The 27,500-nt window shown below is 45.1% G+C and overlaps 2 protein-coding genes across 3 annotated transcripts in view; one reads left to right on the top strand and one right to left on the bottom strand.

The window, feature by feature from the left end:
* Positions 1–14,735, bottom strand: part of LOC134075905 (nucleolin-like) — a 24,163-nt gene extending 9,428 nt beyond the window's left edge. The window contains exons 1-2 of the mRNA XM_062530933.1: positions 14,562–14,735; positions 781–832 (exon numbers count right to left, since the gene is read on the bottom strand). Of these exons, the coding sequence (XP_062386917.1) occupies positions 781–825 (45 nt within the window). The 5' untranslated portion in view covers positions 826–832; positions 14,562–14,735. The remainder of the gene's footprint in view (positions 1–780; positions 833–14,561) is intronic.
* Positions 14,736–22,131: 7,396 nt separating this feature from the next.
* Positions 22,132–27,500, top strand: part of plppr2a (phospholipid phosphatase related 2a) — a 32,677-nt gene continuing 27,308 nt past the window's right edge. For both annotated transcript variants that reach the window (XM_062531139.1, XM_062531140.1), the window contains exons 1-2: positions 22,132–22,199; positions 25,884–26,016. In XM_062531139.1, the coding sequence (XP_062387123.1) occupies positions 25,951–26,016 (66 nt within the window). In that variant the 5' untranslated portion in view covers positions 22,132–22,199; positions 25,884–25,950. The remainder of the gene's footprint in view (positions 22,200–25,883; positions 26,017–27,500) is intronic.

Genomic DNA, 27,500 nt, shown 5'->3' with positions numbered 1-27,500 from the left:
CAAATCACAACTAAAGATAATGAAAAAATGGTATGTGTTGTTAGTGTGAAATACAATGTCTGAATAATGCCCATTCAACACAGTAGCCTACGCTGAACGGCTATATTTGGTGTGGATTTTTGGCTGGGGCTCGTGTGTGTTTTCATCTTTATTTGTGAACTTTGAAGTGTGCCTGGTTGACCTGCTGTTTCACAGATCAGCAGCCTTCGGTGGCACACACTGGATGGGAAGTGGAGCGCTGCCTCTGAGTCAAAGGCTCTCGTCTGCCCCGGCTTTACACGCACACAGACCTCCAGCCTAACGTCTCCACCACGACCCTGACTTCTCATTCCTCAAAGGGCCTGAGCTGCCCCACATACATCCGCCGAACCCCCAGTGGAGTACACACACAGAGTTTAACACTGCGCACACTAGGCCACTCACCACTGTCTGACTCGCCATATGAAAAAGAAATGGAAAAAACTTATACTGCCAGCAATGTGTTTTATACAGTATACAAAACTTGTATGATTTACTCTTGAAAGGCCCCTTTCTCGTTTTCCTCATACAATGTCATACTGTATATACAGTAGGCTACAGTAGCCCTTACAGGTTACAAAGTTTTATATGTTTCAGGTTACACAGATTTACTAAGGATCTTATAATGGTCTTATATGGGACAAGCTTCTTTAGTCCTTCATGGTTAAAGATAGAGTGAACTGAAGACAGAAGAGAGGCTCAGGGCAAAAGTGTGGTAAAACAACAGGGCAAACTGCGCCCGTGATGTGGTGTGCGACTTACAGCGATGGCCTGCACTCTCTGCTGGTACTTCTCTGCTTCGTCCATCCTGATTCTGCAACACATAGGGCAAAGCAGTACTGAATCTGTCAGCAATTAAACATTAGGAGTTAGGATAGATAGATAGATGGATAGATAGATAGATAGATAGATAGATAGATAGATAGATAGATAGATAGCTAAATAGATAGATAGATAGATAGATAGATACTGTAGATAGATAGATAGATAGATACTTTATTGATCCCCAAGGGGAAATTCAAAGTCCCAGCAGCTTAAGACACCACACACAACATATACTACAGGTACAACGTAAACAGGGTAATACAAAGCGAATCAACAAATCAACATGACTAAAAGAGCAGTAAAATACTAAATACTAAAGATAAAGATGTGCATGAGTGTAATGAGGATTGGTACTGTGATCCAGTATGAGGTGTGTGTCAATGGATGGGGGTTCACTCAGAACCATGATGGCAGCCGTAAGACCTAAAAGAGCAGACATTGGTTAGTTCTGGACCATGCCTGGTCCGGGTCTGCTAAACAGTAAGGCAACAAAGTCTACAGAATCCTCTTATCTTTGGCTGTGCAACAGACCCGCCAGCTACCCCACGGCCCAAATCAAAGGTAAAACGGCTGCTCGGCCTGATTAGTTCCAAAGGTTGCTCCTGTGCATGAGTTGGGTGCTGACTGCAGAGTGCTGCAACTGTTGCCACTGTTGCATATCTTAAGAGTCTCGGTGGACTCTGTAGTGGGCCGGTTGCAAAACACCACGCTGCTCCTGCACTTCAAAAGGCCCAGCATCAAGCACAGCCGTCCGGTAGGGGGGTGGGTGACTGCACCAGGGGCTGAGCAGGGCCAAGAAAGAGGGTGTATTATTTTGCATGGCACGCAACCAAGTGCAAGCCCTTGTTTATAATACATGATTGATTCGGAGAGCAAAAGGACCTCCAGGTCTTGCTTGAGTGCTCGCCTAGTGTTGCGGTTGTCGTGGTAACGGTGCCCACCAATGCTCGCGTACCACAGGAGCCCTCAATTAAAGGGTATTTCATGAAGGGAAAAATGCTCTAAATGCTTTCATAACCCCCAGCTGAGACTCGGAGACAAAAAGCTTCTGAGAGGCTGTTAACATGAGTTATCCGAAGGGAGAACAGACTTCCAGCAGCGAGAGAGAGAGTGTGTGTGTGTGTGTGTGTGTGTGTGTTTCAGAGAGAGGGAAGAGGAGGGGGGGTGGGGTCTGTGTGTGTGAGAGTTATTATGTAAGTTATTATGGGTGTTCAATGGATGTACAGTGAATGTGTAGCATAGAGAGACTACAAGAACAACTAAAACAATTAATGCTCTCTCCCAGCAGGAGTCTCACAGAGTTCTACTTAAACTAAATAAAAGATTGCCATGAACACCGTACAACATCGTGAGGTCATGTTTTATTTTATTTCATCCCAATAACGTTAGTCTAGGGTTTGCGGGGAAGCAGTTTTGTGTCTATAAAACAAACTTGAGACAACGTGAATAAGGATGAAAGGCACTTCTGGGAGGCTTGCAACTGACAGCAGGGACACATGGCCTAGGCTCTCCCCCAGCTGAGTGAAGAGGAAGAGGAAGAGGAAGAGGAGGAGGAGGAGGAAGAACAGTGTCTGTGATAGGAGTGACTGATGATGGCATCCACTTCTCTCCTGTCAGCTGGAGTGTCCCACAGGCTGTTTGCATCTCCACTGTAAAGTGTAGAGTGGGGACATCCTGTCCAAAACACTTCAGCTCAGATTGGCCTTGATGGGGAGAATGACTTGGGGAACATCTCAAAATACGGGAGATGTTCTTGATATTATTTATCATTTAGCCAAGGATGTGCTAATAGGGGTGGTTTCGTCCCTCTGAAGCAAACTGATTAGCGGCTGTTGATTTGCACAATGATGAAGTGCTCTTGGGGATTTAATTAAAACAGCACACTCCCCAATAAACAATCTCCTCTGAACTGTCCTCTGGCTAAAGAGAGCTGCATAAAAACACCCCCCCTCACACACACACACACACACACACACACACACACACACATAAAAACAAACACACACACACACACACACACACACACACACACACACACACACACACACACACACACACACACACACACACAGACTTGCCCTATATATATCGCATCACTCTGAAGAGACGGCTCACAGCACATGGAGTACCCACTCATGCTGAACTGATGCCTCTCCAGCTGTGTGTGTGTGTGTGTGTGTGTGTGTGTGTGTGTGTGTGTGTGTATGTGTGTGCTTTCTGTCGTCATGCAGTAGAGACAGAGATGAGGCAAAGAGAGAGAGAAAGAAAGAAAGAGAGAGGACAGAAAAAGAGCAGCTGAGAACGATGACAGATATAATAGCAAAAGAGAGACACTTTCTTTCTAACCGTAAAAATGCACAGAATTACACAGACTCACTGCAGGGAGAATCTGTGTATCTTTACTTAAATCAGCGCGGAGACAAGGATAGCTGAAAACAACCATGAAATCGATGAATCAGAACCAGGAATGATAAAGCTGGGAGACATATCCAAAGCCCCAAAACGGCACTGAGTTTATTTGTGTCTGGGTGTGTGCGTGTATCTCTGTGTGTGCATCTGTGTGTCTACGTCTCTTTGTGCGTGCGTGCGTGCGTGTGTCTGTGTGTGTATGTGTGTGTGTGTGTGTGTGTGTGTGTGTGTGTGTGTGTGTGTGTGTGTGTGTGTGTGTGTGTGTGTGTGTGTGTGTGTGTGTGTGTATGTGTGTCTGTGTCTGTGTATATGTGCCAATACACACAGGCACAGGCACTTGGCTCAGTGATTGTGAAGGACAGTGCAGATAGGGGCCCGAGGCCTCATAAAGCAGCGGTTATAAAACACGCTCACTGCAGCTGAGCTCTGCAGCACTGTGTTGAGGACAGGCAGCGCCGCCTGTTCTGAGGAGGAAGAACAAGACCGGCGAGTCGTCTACACATTTCACATGACACCATCACCCATAAGCCTCTGTGTAGTCCAAAATCCCATGAAAAGGGACATACAGTACATCCATATCCCGCCTGCTTCATTCTCATTCAGCTTCATTCCCAAAACATGTGAGTGTGCGCTATCGTAGCACTGATGTGATTTCATAATGTTCCTCAGGCGTTTGTTTAGGAGTCTTTGATGGAATACTCAGTGGGATTTGCTGGCTGGAAATGTTTGTTATCGTCGTTCTGTATGTGATGCTCGGAGTGATGCAGCTGCTGCTACTGTAGTGCTCGGCACATGTACCTCTGAGACTAGTCCGCTCCTCCGAGAACGCGACCTATCTACTTTATTTATTTATTTATTTATGTTTATTTGACAGGGACAATGCACAATGTATAATTGAGCCAGATTTTAGCCACAAGGCTAATTTACAACTCTAGTCCCTGGACAGGAGTTGATGTTATAAAAGGTTAAAAAAAAAATACACACATAAAAAAAAAACAATACGCAATGACTGGGAGCAATGACCAACGCACAGAAACATGAACACAGTAATTATGGGGAGAAAAAAAAAAGAAAGAAAGAAATCAATGACTAAAAATGTTTACAATGTTACTCAGACGAAGGGAGTGAAACAGCCCTCCTGAATGCCATTTTCCAAACAGCGAAATCAGCACACATACAGTACGTAGCAGAGACAAGAAATCCAGCTAAGAAGAGAGAACTCTTATTAGCACCTGGTATCCACTACTAATTAAATAACCCTCACAACACACTCTACTCTGTCTAGCATTTGATCTCCGCTCATTCAGTAATTGACCTAGTAATCCCATAGGGCTTTAGGGATCTCCACCTCTGTTGTAGTATGCTAGCCCATTATGTATGATCAAACCAAGTTAGCCTTGGCTGCTAGCTCTGAGGGACTGTTAACCCAGTAATGAGGGTTGCTTGGACTTAAATGGCTCAAATATTGAAGGGTGGAAAATAGGCCAGCGGACTAAGAAAACAACCCTGGCTTTAGAATCAGGCCAGCGGACAAAAATAAATGTAACCCTCAAAATGCTCTAAACCAGGAAATTGAAAAAGACCAGGCGTAGCCCTTACAAAAAGCTAACTGCAGTTATGGAACAAACAAATGCATACAATTTACATATACTGTGCATTCCAATAGGCCTACTCAAGTTTTTCTGAAGAACAACGCAGTACAATAATATTTTCATGTTCAAAATACTGCATTTCTGTAGTAAATTGCAGTAAAAGGTACACTACTATGTAGTCAAATGCAGTTTTCTCAAGTCAAATTACTGTTTTTACCCTGTACACCATTTTTTTTTGAGAGGGCAGATATTACTAGCCTGATTAAACCAGACTCATTCACTTAGGTGGGTGTGGTCAGGCTAAGTTACCTGTCAATAACGCTCAAGTCGCCCACATGGAGAGAGACCTCTTTTGGGATCTGGCCTCTAAGATTACACAATACCCTGTGCGATTCTTTCATTCTGTGGTAACAAAAAAAAATGTGCACTGTGTTCGGTGAACAGCTTTGAAGGTTTCTGACTCATCTGAGCATGTTACACAGTCAATTAGCATTTCTCAAGCCGGGCTGCGGTTGCGTGCGTAATTCCTGGAGCGGCTGTCAGCGTTGCGTTCTTCATCATTGGCTGAGATCAGCGTCAGGGGAAACGAGATGGAGGGGGCAGATTGTCCACTGAGACGGAGCGCCTACGACAAGACAGGCCTCTGATCAGAATAATGGCCACGGAGAACCGCGCGGGACGAGAGAGAGAGGAAGAGGGTGCGTGCGATGTGCTTTCCAGGCAGCACTTTTTCAGCCATACAGCTGATTTAACCTTTCACTTTCATGAAGGCTGCCCATGAATATGCACTTCAGCAAGGATATTCTTGCGCAACACTGTGATGAAAATACACATCACACACACACACACACACACACACACACACACACACACACACACACACACACACACACACACACACACACACACACTCTCACTCCATGACTACACACATCCTCCCTCCTCCAACTTCCTATTGCTCTCGCTTCAGTGAAAAATGTACATGCTCAGTCTCTTCTTCCTCCATTTCTTTTCTTTTTTTTTCTAATGGAAACAGATTTCCTGGAGAGGAAACAGCACTCAGCGGATGCAGGGCTCCATGATATGTAACAGGCTCTCTGGCCCCCGTGCCTTTTGACGCTGAGAGGGAGAGAAAGTCTATCTGCGGCGGCGGCGGCGATGTCTGGCCATTTTATATGGAACCTGACAGCAGGAGCGGTGAGAGGAGGACCCGGGTCCTTCAGAGGCTCACAGCTCAGCTGCTGCTGCTGCTGTTGCTGTTGTTGAGCCCTCTCAAAGTGACGCCTCCCCTCCAGTCCTCCACCCCTCCGCTTCATTACAGCAGCCACTGCCTTTGCTTTGATGACGACGATCACGCCAAAGATTGCAACGCACGCCATTTACTGAACTAGGGCAACTTGGTTTGATTCCTCTCCAGTTTGAGTCCTGCTATTGATACAAGTCTTAATCATGACACTGATTGTGGCCATATTCTAGTTTGATTATGGCCATTTTGTTATGATTTTGAGTCTATGGAGCCTTTTTTCATTCTGATTCTCTCTTTTGCTGACACAAGACTGGATACCGATTATCCTTTTTTTTAAAAAAAAAAAAAAAAAAAAGGAATTGCAGCATTCCTGATTCTGATCAAACCAGCACGGTCATATGTGTCCACATGATATTGCAAAGTAACTAACAGTACAGCACTCTTGCGTGTAACAACACAGGACATTTCAATGTAAGCTATGATTTAACCACTGAAGATGCATTTCCCTGAAGTCTGACACATTCCATAAGGTGTTGTTGACATGTGCAGATGTGCTGTTATACTGTACATAGACCATCGTGGAGCTCCATATGCACTTATTATGGTGAATGATTCTTATCCACTGCAATGTTTCAGATATCTAAAATAAGCTCACACGACCTGATGATTTTTCCTCTCTTTTATGCTTGCTCACTCTCACTCTCTCTCCTTCTACTCTCTCTTTATCTCTCTCTCTCTCTAAATGCATCAGTGAGTAAAGTTCTTCTTGAGTTCCCCTCTGAGAGCAGAACTGCTGTGTTGGGCTCTTAGGCACCTACTCACCATCCCTGTGGATGGAGCTACATGCCTGGCTACCTTCTAGATGGAGGGAAAATCCCTGAGCTGTAACACCTCACCACACACACACACACACACACACACACTCTCTCTCACTCTCTCTCTCTCTCACACACACACACACACACACACACACACACACACACATACACTGTACCTCTCAAACACAACACCCTCTGCAGTCACCCCATCTATTCTCCACCCTAAATACAATAACAAGCACACTCTCATCACCACCATCATCCTATTCAGCCTTCATGTTTTCTCCTGCTGACAGCAGTCCAACATGCTGAGCTCCTGCAGGGGCGTCGCTAGCAGCTGAATACAGAGTCTAACATGAGTCTAAACGGCTTCATAATTCCCATTTGCCTGCCCTTGCTGCTCACATTTGATAACTAATCCACCGACTATAGCCTCATTTGCGCCACATTGATTGAATATTATGGACCATAATATTTAGATAATTAAAGGATGGAATGGCAAAGGCAAAGTAAGTAGCCTAATAGGACAGCACTGTTTGGCCAGCCCCAAACTGTAGGCTATAATGAGTGCAGGTCAGGCTGATAACAAACCTGAACTTGTAGACTAAATTACGAGAACATCATTCATTGTAGAACATCATTACGAGGACTCCACCACTTCCTTTTCCTTGTTGCCTTCATAACTTCCTTATAACTTTCTTACACAAATATGAAATGCAAACAATATACAAATATGAAATACAAACAATGACATGCCCAACTCTGGAACTGAGGGGTATTCCACAAAGCCGGTTTTATCACAAAACCGGGTAAGTTAACCCAGGGTTTGCGGTAACTCTAGGTTTTCCGTTCCAAAATGAACACGGTATGTTAGTTACTATAGAAACATATGCTCTGAACCTAACCTGGTCGGAGCAGGTTTTGAGCAGGTTTAGTTTGAAAGATAACCCGGTTTTGCTCAGGGTAGGCTATTTAAACCCGCGGTTTCCGCAGCTTTCTCGTGTTCGCAATGGCATGCCCTATTAATGAGAGGCCTATTGACATCGGAGCGTAAAAAAATCGTGCAATTCACCGAGAGAGATTGATAAGACCACGGCTCGACATCTTGATGAATTTTGGCTGAAGCGATATCGTTTTTCACGTTAAACTTTAATATATTTAAATAGCCTTCTCCAGCCCTACGTTACCAATCGTGAACCTGGCCTCAGTTCACTGCAAACTATTTGCATAGCTCTTCGTTTATATGCGACGTGTTTTCTGTACAGTATTTGAGATGCTGAGCATAGGGAAAGCTATCTGCCAATCAGTGCGTAAAGTCTGTCTTGCGCTGGAGGGTCATTAAAATGGAGTTTCACCAACTCTCAGGTCACTAATGCTTTACTGTAAGTGTCCCCAAGTGGCACAGAGATTATCCTTGCTGTTGACATTTCATATGGGTTTCACTATGATACCATTCAATTACAATATTATGTCATTGGGTGCATTAATGGCAAGTGGCCCCAGCCATATATGAGGCCGATTAACAGGAAAGGCTATCACAGTATAAATGTTTAGGTAGGTATACGCAGTCTATATTGGCCATTTCCTATATCTTCAAGATGGTTTGTTAATCGCTGTCGATTTTGTCATTAGCCAAGATGATATAGCCTATGATGCTTCGTACATGATTAGGTTATGCGGAGGCACAATTGCCTGGTTCGGTCGACTACGATGCAGGATGTAATTTGAGCTATACATTTCAACAGACTGCGTTGCATTATGAACATATCATAGACCTTATGTAATTGATGTGCTTGTGCAAGATAGCTCAAAGTTTGTATTTGGTCGCAGCGCAATTCGATGGGTAGCTCCTTGGGGATCGAGGGTATGCCTCCCGACGCTCATCACCCTGTACCCTAATCCTGCTCCTGGACCACAGGCAACATTTAACCTGGCACACAGCAGAACCCGCGATTGAAAACACATTTGGGATATGGAAGTCCAAATTTCAATGCCTACGTAGTATAAGAGTGTGTCCGAACGGGCTTGCGTAATTGTTGCATGCGCCGTCCTCCACAACATAGCCATTCCGCGCAAAGAGATGTGAATGTATGTGGAAAAATAATGTAATTACTACCATGAATCCAAATATTTTATCTTTACTTGATCAGATGATCGCTTGGGCCCATCGGAGTAGCCTACATCTTTATAAAATAACAGGTTATGTGATAGGAATGCTAAGAAAACTTAACTGAGATATGGATAGATTCATAGTTCAAATATTTAGGAACGTGCTTTTGTGTGCATTCACGCAGTCAGCGATCCGCTACCAGGGTTTCTCTGAATGGCAGAGGCTTTGGTGTTACTTTTTAAAACTTTTTAAAATTCATTACAGCCTGCGTTCGAGTTCTGAGAAACATGCGGCCCGTTTCTCGCTTAGAAATCGAGACGCCCCCAGCGGCAGCTAGCCTGTTTCGCCCTTTTGATCAGGATTTCCATGCTCCATACATCACGTCTTTATAGGTTTGGCGTTCACGCGCACAACCCAGTGTTAACCAACCCCGTGTTGATTAAACTAATTCATAACCGGCGCGGTGGAACCGACAGCTCTGGTGAAGTCGGCTCAGGGTCAATCAACCTAGAGTTCAGCGTTAACTCTGTGTTTGTTAAACCTCCGTTCGTGGAATACCCCTCTGGTGCGTGCACACTCTAAGGTTCCAAAATGATGTTGTATGGTGAGGTAACGTCCGACTGCTGCATGAAGGAGAGTGAGAGATCACCTGTGTCCTGCTTGTATTTTTGATAAATAGGTCATTCTCATCTCAAAGTTTCAATGTGCAATCGGATTAGTCGATTCATATTTGTAAGTCAACTTTGCTAAATACATTCGGGGCTACACTCAAAACAATTGAGGCTGAAGCCCCAGCAAAATCGTCTGGCGACGCCCCTGGCTCCTGGACTACAGGATGCCCCGTGAGTACAGGTGGACAGAGGGAGCAGCGCGGGCCGCAGCTCTGTGACTTCCTCAGTGAGGCTCAAGGCCCTGCACAAAAACTCCAACTCAACACCCTGTAAACGTGCTGCCTGTTGCTTAGTCAGGCATCCCCTCTCAGCAGGACATCCTTCTCCTCCAGAGACTGTGGATAAACATGAAGCCTGAGCCAACACACACACACACACACACACACACACACACACACACACACACACACACACACACACACACACACACACACACACACACACACACACACACACACACACACACACACACACACACACACACATGCACACAACACACTGTCTCATACATACATAATCTAATCTACATGGATGCATGTAATAACTCATCTGCACACACAGACAAGCAAGATAAACAAGTTCACATATCCTGATCTGAAGTTTGCCTGAGTGTGCTCACATACACAGTGTTTTAGTGCACACACACACACACACACACACACACACACACACACACACACACACACACACACACACACACACACACATACGCACACACCCTGTTTGCCTGTGTGTGTGCTCACATACACATGTGTACACACACAGAGAGAGAGAGAGAGATAGAGAGAGGGAGAAAAAAGGTAATTACAGTAATACATGAATACAGCTGTAGCCACCAAAGAAACAGATGCACAAATGAAACCCACTGATATCCATATCCATCTTTAACCGCAACTGCCTGCAATAGAGCACACAAGACACATTGTGCAACACATTGCAACATATGGACTAGCATGCCATGGATGTGTAGGCACGAATGCACAGTTTCATAGGTGCAGAAATACAGCCATTTTTAGGTGCAGCCCCCACATACAGTACATACACATACCGTAGAATACATATCAATTATGCAACACCATGACCTCTTTCTGTTTCCTTCGGAACCAATCATCTTTACCCTCACAGCTAAACAGCTTAAAATTTGCTTTTATGCTTCTTCTTAACTCTGCCTCATCAGTTCCGATCAATAAGCCATAAATCAAACTTCAGACCTCTGATCCCAGTGGGATTGTGCACGCAATGAGAAGAAAACATGCTGTTTTTCCTCAGAGGGAATATAATCCTTGTTTATGAGTCATGATCTCCTCATTCTCTCTCTTGTCTTTCTGTGTTTAGCCAAAACAATGTTTTTTCGAGATCTGCTGTATAAGAGATGTTGAAGCTTCTGTACAATTCCCTGCAAAGACACAAGATCTCAATCCAAAACAAGTCTATGCCGAGGAGTACTGGCGGTGATACTGCACCCTCTCAGCCTGGAGCCTTTTCTCTCCATGCTTTGTAGACTACAAATAGAAAAGAAGACTCTCAATGAGAGAGCTAGAGTATAAGAATGCCTCTGGCTATTAGATCTCTATCATTCCAAGGAACACGTCCAAAGTTTAATGTCGAAGTCGTAGAGTATTTTCTTATTCCAGAAGTAGCAGCTCCTTTAGCCATGCAATGCAAAGCAAGTCCCCTTTCTCTGACTGAGAAGTCTTTCATCTCACAATGTGTTTCACATTGCTGGTGCAAGGCTGAGGAGACCAGCACCAAGCCTTGCCAGATGGTGTCCACGGGGCTGCTGTTGAGCGACTACACTGAGACTGTGCTCGTGTCAGATAGGAGTGAGTGAGTGAGATAGTGAGCGGGCAGTGGGCAGTGGGCAGTGGGCAGTGGCTACCTTGGGAAGTGGGTCACCTGAGACATGGCTGCCTGCCACAGGCCTCTCTCATACCACCACAGACAGGTAAATAATTCAGCGGCTAAAAGCACGGGCACATCGAGTGAGCGAACGAGTGAGCGAGCGAGTAAGCGGTGGTCAGTTTTGGTGTGTGTTCAGTTGTGTGCGTGCCAGTCAGATAGACTGATGGCTTGTGTCTGAACAGAGCGGCTCAGTAAGGTACAGTAAGTCACCAGGAAAGCTACAGTACTTAACCTGACTCTCGCCAGATCCTTGTAATTCGCTGAGCTTCACACAAGGATCTGGGACTTCTAGATAGGAGATGTATTTCTGAAGGCGGGGCCTTGTAAAACATCCTTGCATGTGATTTGATAAACCACTTGTCCGTTATCTTGAATGACGTGCTAGGCTACTTCAAGCTCTTGCCAAACCCGGTTGGAAGAAGAGTGAAAACATCCTTGCCACCAATAAATGTCTTCAAAACATTCTCTGTTCATCTTTTAAAGAATGAATACTCGATAGATTCGACAAAACGGTTGAAATAGCAGAATCAATGTCAGCACAAGACTCCTCGCTGCGTGCCGCCATTGTTGTTTGAATCAAACACTCGCTTTGGCGCTCCTGATTGGTTCATAATTTTTTGCTCCCTGGAAGGAGTTTGGATGGCCCTCGAGCCCAGACCCTTGTGTGGAGCTCAGCGAAACGCCTCTGGTGGAGCATGGCGGAACTACAAGGGTCTGGCGAGAGTCAGGCTATACAGTACTATCCCCAGTACAGAACTATCCTACCTAGACTATCTAGACTAGAGTGTGTGTGTGTGTGTGTTTTGTCATTTGCCTTTAATCTATTAACGTGTCTTAAAAACACACATGGCCAATGAGATTGGTGATTACTTGACAGGAATGAGAAAGGATAGAGCTTAAACGAAACCCACCCCCCATGGCCAAAAATGGCCTTTTCATAACACTGAGTACTCCAGACATGGGAAGAAATCATGAAATCCTCCGGCTAAGACATTAAAGAGTCAAAGCTGCCATAAGTAATTCTCCATTATCTCTCCTGACTGTCATAATATGCCAAGACAATTTCCACACACACAAATCTCTAGGGTTACTGCAATAATGCCAACAAGCCCAAGAGTGGTATGTTTCTACTGTACAGCTGGCATTGTCTGCAGGCATGGCAGGTGACTCTGTGGGGATTAGACCACTTTTATCATGTGTTTTGTGTGTCCACAACACAGCAGACCATCTCAAGGTGTGATGTTATGGGTCTCTGGGCGGCAGACGTGCCGTGCAGTCATATAAAAGGCAAGGCAAGGCTATTTTATTTGCATAGCGCATTTCTTACACCAGGCAGTTCAATGTGCTTTACAGAAAATTGAAAGAACAGTACAACAGTACAAAAGGTATTGTCCCTTTCTTCAGACAGGGAAGAAATTAATAGTACATTACTGCACTTCGGGTATACCTATCCACAACGTGAGAGTTGTGATTTAAGATGTATTCTCAATGCCACTCAATGCCGCTTGAAGACAGATGAGGATATATGTACAGGATATGAGGAAGTAAATCAACACGAGCAAAGCATTTAACTTAACACCGCTACTGGTTGTGTGCTGCTGTAGGCGTTTGATGCGTTATGACCAAAGCAGATATTACCGTACTATTGGTACTATATCCATCTAGGGCGAAAGGGACCACTTCCTGATTTTTTTTTTCTGTACTTGGTCCTCAACCCACTTCTGTAGTCTGCCATCTGCAGCTGCCCATGGCGGCTATAGTCCAGCAGTCACAACAACACTAACTCAACACGACAACACGTCTCTCTGTTGTCATTCAGCATGTAAAGTATCTGCCTGCCTGCCTGTTTACCTACAGTACCCATAACACTCACCCTTTATGTATGATTGCTACTGTATATGTCCACTCAACAAGCATCACAACATAACATTATTGTATGCTTTGTGCAATATATCACTATCAATATATCACCGTTGCATGCTTTCACAATCTTCTGAATCTTCTGCCGACAGCAGTGACAAATAAGCTTAATATGCAGTGACAATAAAGCTTAGAGCTCATACGTGTCAGTTGCATCCTATAGAATCCAAGAGGACCAGCATGGGATTTAAAGGGAGGCTGCTCGAGCATCCGAGTGGTGCTCTGCAACTCTGCAGACTTGCGCTCTGACCCATGCGAAGGTGGTGATACCACAACAGGAATGCTGCTGTGCCACTTAATGCCAATGAGTGAGAATTGGATTCTTGTGCCCAGGCGGAGTGTGTGCAACCAATTTGCTGATTTACGTATTTAAAAGTTAAGGGGGCCTTTGTTACCACAGCATAGGTGTTTGTTTAGAAGACAGGGTTTGCACTCAAGTGAAGTTTTCCACTGAATAGAATGTAGTCAGCAATTTATGGTTGCATGCATTCAAGCACTGCTGCCCTAACCCCTCCCCAACCTCTGATCAGGTGACAAAAGTGTGGCCATTGCTTCAGTTTATGCAGATGATATGTGTGAAACGAGCACATTTTCTGTTCCTGCCGAAGGATATACATGGAAAACTCCTGACCACTTGGTTTGTTTGGGGTGAACAGGATTAACCTTGAGTTTACCGTTTAGACGGCACCCGTCACACAACAATGAAGTAATAAAAAGGCTGCTGACCTGTCACCCATCACCCCCATTGCTTTCATCTCTCCGACCCTAATGTCAATGACGCTAAGAACATCTATAAGCCTAAACAGATAATATTAACTTTAAGCAAGTTACATGTGAGAACTAAGTGAATCTTTGTTTTATTATTCAAAATTCAGAGTAGGGCCTAATACTAATTAGCTATCACCAGGTAATAATGATTTTATTAAAATACTAATATTGAAACAACAGTTTACAGCACAGAAGTAGAAGCCTACAGTAAAGTTTTCAAATCGAAACAAACCGGGGAAAAGTCCAAAAGTCGATAACGTGTGGACGGCATGCATGTCTTACCTGCGTCACCCCTTCAGCAGCTGTCAAACTATAAACGCAATGTATTTTTTAATCCAAAGGGTGTTACAACTCCGTATGTTCACTCAGCTATAACGCAACTTCAGGAGTTTCTCTTTCTCGGCCACCTGGGACTCCGGCACTGTACTAACTGCCCAGCTCTGCATGGAGGGAGTGTCCATGTCTATTTATAAAAGTCCACCTCTGGATGGTGGCTGGCTGGGACCTCGTGCAGGGGAACACTTGCGCGCCTCTTTCGAGTAAAAAATTAACCGATTGACTGACCATCGGCATCAAGCGAAACCGCGTGCAAAACCCAAGGTAACGTGCACTGGCACTTTGATGTAATGCTACAAATGTAAGCATTTGTTAAGAATAAGATAAGAAGCGCCTACTTTATTTGGTTGCACACCTGTTACGTTGGCTATCAGCCAGGTTGATCATGTTGACATAATATTTCAATTATTGATTAGTTTTGTCCTCCTGCAATGTTAACAATGTGCTAAATAGGTCTTTATCGACTTTCTCTCCCACTATCAGTTCATTCTTCAACTCTGAAGCAAGCAGTTTTCAGAGTAGGATAGACTGAGTAGCACTCACTACACTTAGACACTTTTCGCTCACGGACAAATAAAAAAAAAAGAATAGATACTGAAAAGAAGTGATTTTTCACATAACATTCAACACGCCCTTTGCTTAGATTGTAGACTAAAATATTATCAATCAATAATACCCATAAATTGTTTAGCCTATATATTTTCTACAATTAGCTCATATTCATATACATACAGTAAGGTGCATTTTGGTCTCGACTGTGTCTCAACCGTACCCATATGAAGTACAGTTCAGACTACCTGGTGCAGTTGAGACAACTATTTTAGATGTAGGCTATAGTAAACTAACCGTTCATTGCAAAATTGAATGTGTTTTTAATTTGAAAATCACAACTTGGGTTTGCTGTGTACGCAATATATTTAAGTGTACACATGTCTCAACTGTGTACACAGTCCACCCTACATTATGTGCTTAGTCCTACATAATTGCAAAAGGGTTCTCAGTTCCTCAGTAAGCCTTTTAAGTTAAGTTTCTCAGTTAGATCAGTAATTCTTTCTACAACAGTGGAGAACCCTTTTGTAATTATGTAAGCACATAATGTAATTCTCAACCACAGTAAGCAGTTCTAAATAATTTATTTATGCATTTCCTGTATTTGCTTTCCGAGCTGATCTCATAAACACCCTTTTTTCGGAGGTCGAAATGTTTTAAAGTCGGGTCTTCCGAGTTTACGACTGGCATGAAGGCAGACAGTATGACGCTAGGAATCTCAGATCAATGTGATTGGTTTGGTTGGACCAATGATTTCAAAGTTCTACGCCCGTCACAATGCCAGCTTGTAAACAAATTCCAATCATTAGTGGCCAGACTCTATTCATTTTGTGAATGAGAGAATGAGGGTTTTAACAGTTAAGGGGCCTTATCAGATCTATGTTGCTTTTGGTCTTGCTCTCTCTCTCTTCCGCTCAATGGTGTTTTTTGCCCCCAACGGCACCTTCCAGGCAGCACAGCCTAAAAGGCACTACCTTTACCCTATTCCTAACCCTAACCCCCTCAACCCTCATCCTACCCCTAAACTGAGGGGAGTAGTGCCTTGAAGGCAGCGCTGCCTGGAAGTCATCATTGAGGGCAAATAATACCAAAGACCCTCTCTTCCTTGGCTGCTCTGCCATCTTGATACCATTGCTGTAACTCCTCATTAAAATGAGACTTAATCCATGAGAGTAATGCAAAGGGACTGATGCACCACACAGGTTTGCAACCTGTCCCCTCACCCCCTTCCACCCCCCCCCCCCACAGTTCTCCACCCTTCCCCAAGATGACCCGCGTGACCCTGAGTGGGTCATGCATATTCATCATGGTTTGGTGGCCTAGATTTGCATGCAATTAAAAGAGCTGCTGCATGGCTCACTGGGATCCTCTGACTCCGCTTCCCATCTGCTTGGTGGAAATGAGGTGTCACAGCCAGATCTGTTGTGTGTCTGACCAGATCGAAGAGATGTGCTTATATTACTTGCCGTCGGCCTGCAGGGGAACAGATTCTGCCTTCCTTGTGAATGGCTTGGGGTGATAAATAGTTAGTGATAAATAGTTAGAAATAGCTTCCTTTAATTTGTTTAAGATCTTCTGGATATTGGAACGAAGGACCAAGTAAATCACTTAGGCCCCAAGGCACTTACACCCATCCCCCTGTAAGGAGGAGCCCATTATTTGTCATTGTGGGACTCCCAAAACTGTGTGTTTGCTAAGGGGTTTGAATCTGTGTTGACCATCACTGTCCTTGACCTTGTGTGTGTGTGTGTGTGTGTGTGTGTGTGTGTGTGTGTGTGTGTGTGTGTGTGTGTGTGTGTGTGTGTGAGAGAGAGAGAGAGAGAGAGAGAGAGAGAGAGAGAGAGAGAGAGAGAGAGTGTGTGTCTATGTGTGTGTGTGTGTGTGATAGCTGCATTATGTCCCCGTGTCCCTCACCAAGACAGATTCATTCATTTGGAGCTAGATCCTCCATCCTGCAGCCACATTTTCACAGCATGAGAGAAGATTTGAGATTATTTTGTCTGGATCAGTGATCCGTGAGAGCCGTCATCTAAAATTGGAAACCCTGGTACACTTGAATGCCTCCAATAGAATTTGGTTTCTTCAGAGGACTGTATGCAAGACTGTACCAGTAAATGAGCAGCAAGTCTCTCTCTCTCTCTCTCTCTAACACACACACACACACACACACACACACACACACACATATACTGTCTCTCTCTCTCTCTCTGTCCCCCTCTCTCTCACTCTCTTTCACTCTCTCTTTCACTCTCTCTCTCTGTGTGTGTGTGTGTGTGTGTGTTTATGACTGTGTGCATTTATGTCCTGTGTCGGTGTGTGAAAGCGTTAGTCCCTATACATGCCGCATGGGGTTAGGGTTTCCTTGGTAACCACATCCTCCACCCTCCATATCGTTTGTCTCTCTCTCTCTCTCTCTCTCTCTCTCTCTCTCTCTCTCTCTCTCTCTCTCTCTCTCTCTCCTCTCCTCCCTTCCCCTCTGTGTTGTGTCTGTAATGATGTGTCAGGTCCACACCAGAGCCAGGTGGTCCTGAGGGACAACTCGTTCCTGTGCCATAAACCAAAGCAACCTATTAACTGACAGGGCCTTTTATTACCCTCTGCTGATGCTGTAATGCAGTAATGCAGGAGCTATATGAGTGGGGGTGGGGGTGGACTCTCCATACATAGGCTATGTGATGCTGAGATGGTCCTATACATTCATTCATAAATGTTTGTATGCTACACATTTTTGTACACATTCATTCATAAATGTTTGTATGCTACACATTTTTGTACACATGTCTATGCACGTAGGTCAACGAAGAAAACAAACATCATGGCGTATGTACACACAGATGTGGACTCTCCATACATTTGTGATGCTGAGATGGTCCTATACATTCATTCATAAATGTTTGTATGCTACACATTTTTGTACACGTCTACACGTAGGTCAACTAAGAAAACAAACATGGTGTATGTACACACAGATAAATAAAATATGGGAAATATAGTATATTTATGTGGGTGATATGCAGCTCTGTCAGTGTTTTGGAATTTTAAAAAAATCTCAGTGCATGTTCGCTCATATTTGTTGTCACTGTTTCCATCCAACAATTGTTATTCATTGCATGTTACTAACCCCAAGGTTGCAGTGAGACACACTCTGCCTCACAACATGTGGCAATGTAGGTCAGGTAATACTTTTGTGTTTGTGTGTGTGTGTGTGTGTGTGTGTGTGTGTCTCTCCCTCTCTCTCTCTCTCTTTCTACCCTCCTCCTCTCTGTGAGTGAGTGTGTGTGTATGTGTGTATGACCATGTTATTTTTCATGTGTTTATGTGAGACTGTTTTTGCCTCCGTATGTGTTTTTGAGTGAGTCAGCATGTTCCGTGGTATTTACAGTATTTGTAAATATTTAGTAGTTTGTGTGTGTGCATTGTGTATGTAAAATGAGTGTGTTTGTGTGTGTGTGTGTGTGTGTGTGTGTCTGTGTCTGTGTGTGCATTGGTCGAAATTAGCTTTTAGGTGTGTGTGTGTGTGTGTGTGTGTGTGTGACGTGTGTGTGTCTGATGTTCTTGAGTATACAGTAATTGACCCTATGCGAGTAGGACAGTTGAGATTATTAGATTGTTCATTAACAATCAGCTCCAATGCCACCGCTGTTCATTAGCCTCTGACTGCCAGAGTTACATTAACAGAGATAGGCATGTCAAAGGTCACCCATGCGGCGCTCAGCCCTGAGCAGACCTCATGATTCATTTATCGACGGCGCCTCGCTTCAGGTTCCATCGCCTCCAACGGCCAGCCATTTGCCTGAGGGGGTCTGCATGAAACACGGCACAGTGAAATAGGAAATTGGTTGGGAAAAAATTAAAAATGAATTATTGATTGCTGAATATTGGATGATGCATGAAAGGGAGAGTCGGGCAGCATATTGGTCTCCCTCAGCAGAAAAGCTTTCGAAGTCCCAGAAGCAGGATTACTGTACTTGCCCATGGGATGTGGATTGGTCATCTATTAGGAGGTAAAAAAAACCCAAGAAAAATAAATGACCATTACTGTGCTACATTAGATCATAAATTCAGTAGAGATGTCATGTCTTTCACAGGATGCTGTCAAGTTAAGAAAAGGTTGTAACGACTGACTAAATAGGACGAGACTCATGTTCCCCTCACTGGAGATCGCCCATAACCACTCCAAGCAGATCAAAAACATCCTCAAAGAGAAATGTGCAGAAACTGACTGCGAGATTTGTCGATGTTTTTGACATTTGAGCTGCGTATGCTTTCATCCAAAGAAACTGACAATGCCCTTAAGGCTCAGAAGTAAAATGTTTACGGCTTTCTCCATGATGTCAGTCAATTATAGAAACCTCTAATGCAATGATGTGTTTATAGAAAAGATAAGACGCTATAGTTCATAAATCATCTATGACTTTCAAAGCAGGTCCTTTAAGGTGTGGTCAGACAGTTATGCAGTTTGGTGGTGAGAGTGGATCACACTACTGTCCTGGGGTCAGTGGAGGAGTTTTGATCCAGAGGCGTTTAAATTATGGGGACGCAACTCTCTGCTGACTCACTGGACTCTGGTTCCATCAGACGTGAGTTTTAAAGATGGTGTTGGTTGGTGATGGTAACACGGTGTGAAGGCAGACTCACGAGCGTAATGTGGAGGTGTGTGTGTGTGTGATGCTGAGAAACAGTGATGGAGGTTGTTGTTGAAAGCTGAGGGCAAAGAGTGTTTTTTTTCTGTGTTCTGGGCTGGCTTGATGCCCCATCTGCCAAGTGAGCTTGTGCTTGCCTGGCAGACGTGCACTATGGAGTCAGTCGCAAAATCTGGCCAGTGTTCCTCCCCTAACCCTGTCCTGTCCCTCCGTCACTTGTCTTCCTCTTTATTTGTGTTCGTTCTCTTTTTTTCTCTTCTACTTTCTCTCCATCTTCTGTCTGTCCTCGGTCCAACTCGAGCCGTTTCAGGTTACTTTTTGCTCTCCCTTTATTTCTGTCCCTCTCTCACACATGAAGGCACATGATGTGAGTCCCACCATACACATTCACTCACTCACACACACACACACACACACACACACATGCTGACACACACACACACACACACACACGCGCATGTACACATTCATTCTTTCACTCACTCACTCACTCACTCACTCACTCACTCACTCACTCTCTCACGCACACAAAGCTCAGGCTCTCACAGAAACTCGCACATACACACTCTCTTTCTCACACACACACACACACACACACACACACGGGTACAGAAATACACAGACCAAGGAACACACATTCTCATACAGTTCCCCTCTCCCCTACAGTACCTCCCTCTCTGACACAAGAGAGAGAGTGTGTGTCCCCTCGTCCGGGCTGTGCTGTGGGTCAGCAGCAGGGTGTCTGTCCTGTTCCCGTGTCCAGTTGCACGGGTCTCTTATCAGGCGGGAGGTGAGCGGGGAGCCCTGACCCACGCCGTCAGACCTGCCCGCTGACCGATCAATGCTGATGGATCATTAACCCACTCTGCCTGCTTCATGATTGTGTGTGTGTGTTTGTGTGTGTGTGGTGTGTGTGTGTGTGTGTGTGTGTGTGTGTGTGTGTGTGTGTGTGTGTGTGTGTGTGTGTGTGTGTGTGTGTGTGTGTGTGTGTGTGTGTGTGTGTGTGTGTGTGTGTGTGTGTTTGTGTGTGTGTGTGTGTGTGTGTTTGTGTGTGTGTGTGTGTGTGTGTGTGTGTGTGTGTGTGTGTGTGTGTGTGTGTGTGTGTGTGTGTGTGTGTGTGTGTGCATGTGTGTGTGTGTGTGTGTGTGTGTGGGAGGGGTGTGTGCGTGTGTGTGTGTGTGTGTGTATATGTGTGTGATTGGAGGGGGAGGGCTAAAAACTGGGCAGGGAAGAGAAAGGGGGGGACTGAATGGGGGAAGCGGAGTTAGCAGGGGGAAGCGGAGTAAGGAGGAACACCAGGGAATTGGGAACGCCAGGAGAGCTAGCGAAGCAGATGTAACAAATATGTCCGTGTGTGTATGTGTGAGAAAGAGAGAGAGAGAGTGGAGGGGAAAGAGAGAGTGTACTGACAGCACTGGGCTGAACAGCAGGCTCTGAATACAAATGAGCTTTGCTCCAGCGCACAAACACACGCCCCCATCCTCCTTCTCTCCCTCCCTCTCTCTCCATCCCTCCCTCCCTCCCTCTCTCATACCTACACATCCACATGCACGCGCCATCCCTCTCTTTCTCTCTCTCTCTCAGGCACACATGCACATTGTCCTCTGTGTGAGTGAGCTCAAAGGCAGCATGCAGACCGCAGATTGCTACCACCTGCATCCCCGTGCAGCAGAGATCATCTAAGGAGGCTAATTAGACAGGGGGAGCGCGCGCTCTGTCTGTCTGTCTGTCTGTGTGTGTGTGCGTGCATGCGTGAGTGTGTGTGTGTGTGTGTGTGTTTGACAGAGAGAGAGAGGGAGTGTGTGAGCATGTGTGTTTGAGAGCCCGATTGTGTGTGTGTGTGTGTGTGTGTGTGTGTGTTACGAGCAGGAGGAGGGGTGCTTGCCGTTGCTCTTCATCTCTGTCTGACCAGCCTCCTTGTCTCTAGCTCTCCTCTCAGCGCAGTTTGTGCGTGTGTGTGTGTGTGTGTGTGTGTGTTTAGGTGTGTGTGTGTGAATGTGCATGAGTGGAGGACAAGAGACGGAAGCTACAGAGAGTGGGAAAGAGAGAGAGAGAGAGGGAGAAGAGAGGAGAAGGAACAGAGCGGGAAAGCAGGAGACCACACAAGAGAGAGAGAGAGAGAGAGGGGGAGAGATAGAGAGCAGAGGAGGAAGAGAGGAGGTAAAGAAGAAGAAGAAGAAGAAGGATTTGGCCGCATGTGCGTCTGCAACCATCCATCTCCTCCAGCAGCACCTGCTCGTCCAGACGGAAGCGCAGACAGACAGAAAGACAGACACACACACGCACACACGCGCGCGCAGATGGCCAGACGGACAGGCATGGCTTCAGCGTGAGAGGACCCCAGTCGACACGGCCACTGACCAGCGTTAGCCACGCCGCCACGCTACCTGAGGTGAGTGGACGCCTTCTCTCAGCCTAATCTGCAGCTGCACGGGCTAGACTGCATGGGGTCTCTGAGCTCTGCTTTGCACACACACACACACACACACACACACACACACACACACACACAGAGAGAGAGAGAAACAGAGAGAGACAGAGAGAGAGAGAAAGAGAGACAGAGAGACACACACTTAAGGGCATTTTTGGGCAGGGGCTCGTCGCTCGTGGACTAGCCTGAGCACGAGGCTTTTGTCTCAGCTATGCATGCTGGCTCGTTGACTGAGTGTCTGCTTACGGGGTTTGTCCAGCGTGTGTATGTGTGTGGGGGTGTGTGTTGGGCGTGTGTGTGTGTCTGTGTCTGTGTCTGTGTGTGTGTGTGTGTGTGTGTGTGTGTGTGTGTGTGTGTGTTGGGAGGGGAATTGATGGCTGAAAAGGGAAGAGGAGTATGAGAAAGGAGGCGGAGGAGGAGGAGATGGATGGCTGTCCCACATTACAAAGCCATTGGAGACTGTATCAGTGCTCCTCAGCTCGCTATTCCCTAAGCTGGGCATCTAATTACCCAGCATGCTGAAAATCCCACTTATGATCTCTCCTTCTCTCTTTCTCTCTTTCTCTCTCGCTCTCTCTCTCTCTATCCATCCTTCTCTCCCAACACCCCAAAGCCCCCCCTCCAGTAATAGCTGGAAGAGAGATTGTGTCAAGTGTGGGGGTGGGGTATCTAATTATATGTGTATGTGTGTGTGTCTGTATTTGTGTGTGTGTGTGTGTGTGTGTGTGTGTGCGTGTGTGATTGCACATGTATGTTTGTGTTTGTATGCATATGTGGATTTGTGTGTGTGTGTGTGTGTGTGTGTTTATGTGTGTGAGAGGGAGAGAGAGAGAGGTTGATTCAGCATGTGGTCCAGAGAGAAAGGGTAGAGGAAGGAAGTGATAGATGAGAGAGAGAACCTCATCCAATCTGGGCAAAAATGACAAAAAAACGGCTAAACAGACATGTTGTCCGAAGACACATGGCCAACAGGCGTACACACACACACACACACACACACACACACACACACACACACACATAGAGACACAAACATTAAAAACATCTCCACTGACACTGTCTGCATAGTGCCTGGGACTAAACTGGCCCAAAACCATTAGTGTCAGGATTACAGACTTTGTTCAAGCCTCTGCATCTGCGCTGGATTGGAGCGGAAGTGCAGTGGAAGTGGACGCCGCCGACGCCGACGGCGTCAACAGAAGCACAAACGCGCGCGAGAGGCGAAAGGGCAGGCCTGTCCGTCTCCTCCTCTGCCCTGCAACCCAACCAAAAGAGTGGGACCGCCGTAAAAATAGCAGTGTAGGGAAATGTGGTCCAGATTATTGGGTCCAATTAGCCGGCATGACCCCAGGCATGAGTGGAGAAGGAGAGAGGACACCAGGCATATGGCACCGCTCTCCACTCACACTCCTCTCTCTCTCTCTCCATCCCTCTCTCTTTCCATCCCTCTCTCTCTCCCTATCTCCTTTCTGTCTAATTCTCCCTTTCACACGTCGTTCCTGCGCTGCTCGCTCTCACTCTTTATCTCGTGGAAGAACCATCGCTGTCTCGTTCACTTTCTTTCAGTTCAGTCCTTCCTCTTCTATCTCTCTCTCTCTCTCTCTCTCTCTCTCTTTTACTCATCTTCTGGTGCTGCACAGTTCTCTCCACAATATCTAATCAGGACTGTCCGCATAGTCCTCAATGAGCTAAAGCTCTGTATGGCTCTGGAGAAGATGATCTCCTGGTTATTAAGTCTGGTGTTGTTTTTGCCCCGATAAGATCAATATATTGACAGTTCTATTGACTTCATTGTACTTTTAATGTTCGTTTGAGAAGCCTCGCTCACATTAAATTATAATAGATGTGTATGTTAATGTGTGTATATACACACGTAAGCCTAAAATGGGTTTAGTAACTACACTCCACTCAGAATAAGGAAGAAGTTAGAAGAGGAAGAAAGAAAGACTGAAAGAGACGACGATGAATGAATAAATAAAACTTCAGCAGGTTACTGCATATCCAATGGAAAGAGAGAGAGAGAGTTAAAACTCGTGTGTATCTCGGCAGCTCTCATGTCTTCTCCTTGACTTCCTCCTCCTGGTTTCTCCCTCACCTGGGGGTTGTGTCTGAGGGCGCTCCTTGTATGCTGTGACAGCTACAGCATGTTCCCGCTCCAGCACTTGGACCAAGTGTTAGCCAAATCCAGCATGGCAGTCGTCTCTCCGCCGGCGCTAAGAGCTTTGGGCTCATGCCTTATTTATTCACCTGTCCGCCTCTCTGGGGCCGGAGAACCAGAGGAACACACTAATGCACACAATGCACAGAACAGCCTTAATAAATGCATGACAGAGACCTCTTGACCACCCATTGTGCTTGTGTGTGTGTGTGTGTGTGTGTGTGTGATTGTGTGTGTGTGTGTGTGTGTGTGTGTGTATGTGTGTTTATGTGTACATGTTGCAATGGCTTTAAGCCTGTTGAAACTTAAGTGAACACAGGGGCTCTAAAAGCCAGCTTTAAGTGCAACAGCGTACCAAGCATGTGTACAGTGTTGAGGAGACGCTTTAGTGTGCAGCCTGCTGAGGTGGCTGTACCAAGCATGTGTACAGTGTTGAGGAGACGCTTTAGTGTGCAGCCTGCTGAGGTGGCCCTGCTGGGACCAGTGAGATGATGAGGATCAGTGCGCTGTCATATTAGCATGGGCACATTAGCAGCCGAAAACGAAGGCAAGACTGCGGCAAACTCCAAAACTGTTTGTGACGCTGCGTTACATAACTTTGATTAATCATGCAGGCGTGATACATACAGTAACACTACTGTGGTTTACAAGTTTTATGTTAAGTCTGGAGATGAGCTTCTTCACACAGTGATGTGTCTTTCTGGACCTGGTGGGGTATATGGCTAGTGCTCGCAGGGTTCAACTTCTTCACAGGATACAAAAGTAATGTGTCACATTGTAATGTTACAGTAATATCAAAGTCCAGATGATCTTCCAGACTGGCTTGTGTAACGTTGTAATTTACAATTTGTTTATTTATTTATTTGTTTATTTGGAATCATACATACATACAGTATACTCATACTGTATGTATAGATGGATAACAAATGCGTTTGTGCTTCCCTTACACTTGAGTGCACTGGAGACTGTACTTGATCCACAGGGTCTGACCTCTCTCTGGCCCTAAACTGTGTCTTAGACTCCTGCCTAAGTGCCCGTGTCACCCGCACCCAGAGTCAGCACCTCCAGTGGGCTGCTGTGACAGAGAGAAATGGCAGAGAAGGTGGGCTGCTATCTATAAAAATCTGTCTAGGGGACTTTTGGCAGAGGGATTCTACTGGTGATAAAGAGCCGCTGCATCATTTCTGTTCTATTCAGAATGAACAAGCTGTTCTTTATCTGTGTTGGCTTCTTACAGTAATGCCAGAACTAAACAAAGAAATGACTTACCGTAGACTATCTTTTTTTATTTGATATGAAAACTTTCATCATTATTTCATTATTTCATTCAAGTGTCACACATGTGCAATATGTTATGCTACATTCTTTTGGGACTGTATGTTAAAAAAAAAAAAAAACATTGTTTAGACATGTATTCTTTACACCATTTGATTCCTCACCTCACTTGACCCTGACATTTACCTGCAGATGTCATTGGTCTTTCTCAGGTGTGAAGAGAGTGTCAGGCAGATTGACTGCAGAAGTTGACACAGGAGGAGCAAGAGACAGACCAGAATGGCGGAGGAGAAGCCAGGCCTGAAGAGCAGCAGCTCCATCGTGCCCTGCTTCCTGTTTGTGGAGGTGAGCGTGCCATGACCTTTCAATCTTGACCCTTGACCCCACAACTATCAATCTTCTCCAAAATATCGTAGAAACGCCTCAGGGTTAGGTTTCATCTAAGAGCTTCATCTAAAAAGCAATAAAAAACACAATCAGTGGCGGAACCTGTAATAAAAAAGCTTGCCTCCTCTCTTGCCTCCTCTCTCATAGTGTCTGAGCCTATTCCCCCAACCATGTTAGCTATGGAATGCAATTTGCCACAGGAAGCTGCTTCCTAATGCAGTTTATCTGTTTTAAGGAATCCCTTTTACTTATTTATGCTCAAGTTAGGGTGAGTGTGGACTATGAGAGACTATTTTTGTGGCCTGTGAAAACTCTGTAGTGCATTAATTGTGCATGATATATTTTGTCCTTACCACTACATTAGAATAGTTCCTCGTTCTTCGTCCTGATCTGTAGGTTGGCCAGTAGACACACTCCCACACACACGCACATGCCCCAGCTTGAGCGTGGACTCCCTGTGCGGAGTGGCCTGTGTGGTTTAATATTTCATGCCCTGTGCTTGCCTCACTGTTAGCACAGTGGAGAGGCTGCTTGCTCAGTAGGTCTGTGGTTCTGTCTGCTGTCACTGTGAGAGACCGAGTGAGACTGAGGTCGTGTTCTCATCCTCCAAAGACCACAAGGGGAAAACCTCCTCTTTAGGTCAGTGGCAGGTATTACAGTGGGGAATCACTCAGGTCAACTCACAATCCCTATAATAATTCCGATAATGATAGATCACAGCACAGATGAAGAGGAAGACATGCTATTTTGCAAAAGAGAATCAATGTGCACTTATATTGCAGTCACATTGCACTCTGTGAGAGGTCTATGTTAATGGGAGGCCTTTGTCACTGTCAGTGATCACATTTCATCCGTTACCACTATGAAGAATCCCAACTCAGTGACAGAGGTTATGGATTCTCTGAAGAGCCTGAAAAATTGTGTGATTAGAGTAGTTTTTAAATGATATATGACTATTTTGTGTCAGTGTGTTAATAACATATTTATAGTCCAAATGATTAGCCTTGTATACTATGTACTACTTTTGATATTGAAGTATCATGGTGTTTTCTGTGGCATAAACACAGGCTTCCTGACTTTGTTGAACACACTAGCAAATCATTGTTTTTTTTATCTTATGAAAAGATTAAAACTTAAATGGTAGTCATGGTAGTGTTGGCATTACATACTGATCAACAGATACATCGTTCTCAAGTGCATCAGCTTGAGAAGTAATATAGAAGCACTCAAACACCAGCGCGTGGACAAACTCACCTAGTCTTTTGTGCTGTGCCTTCTGAATGGTACTGGTGTTTACACTGTTTGTCACAGCAGTCATAGTACTCCAAAAAGCATAGTCAGAGAGAATGATTCCTACAAGCCATTTCTATACACACACACAAACACACAGAGTTTTCCAAACAATGCTTGCATCATCTATTGTACATTAACGATGGCAGTTT

The sequence above is a fragment of the Sardina pilchardus genome, chromosome 3 (assembly GCF_963854185.1).
Source record: "Sardina pilchardus chromosome 3, fSarPil1.1, whole genome shotgun sequence".
Lineage (NCBI taxonomy): Eukaryota > Metazoa > Chordata > Actinopteri > Clupeiformes > Clupeidae > Sardina > Sardina pilchardus.
The sequence above is the reverse complement of the archived record's forward strand: the minus strand, read 5'-3'. Positions and strand labels throughout refer to the sequence as shown.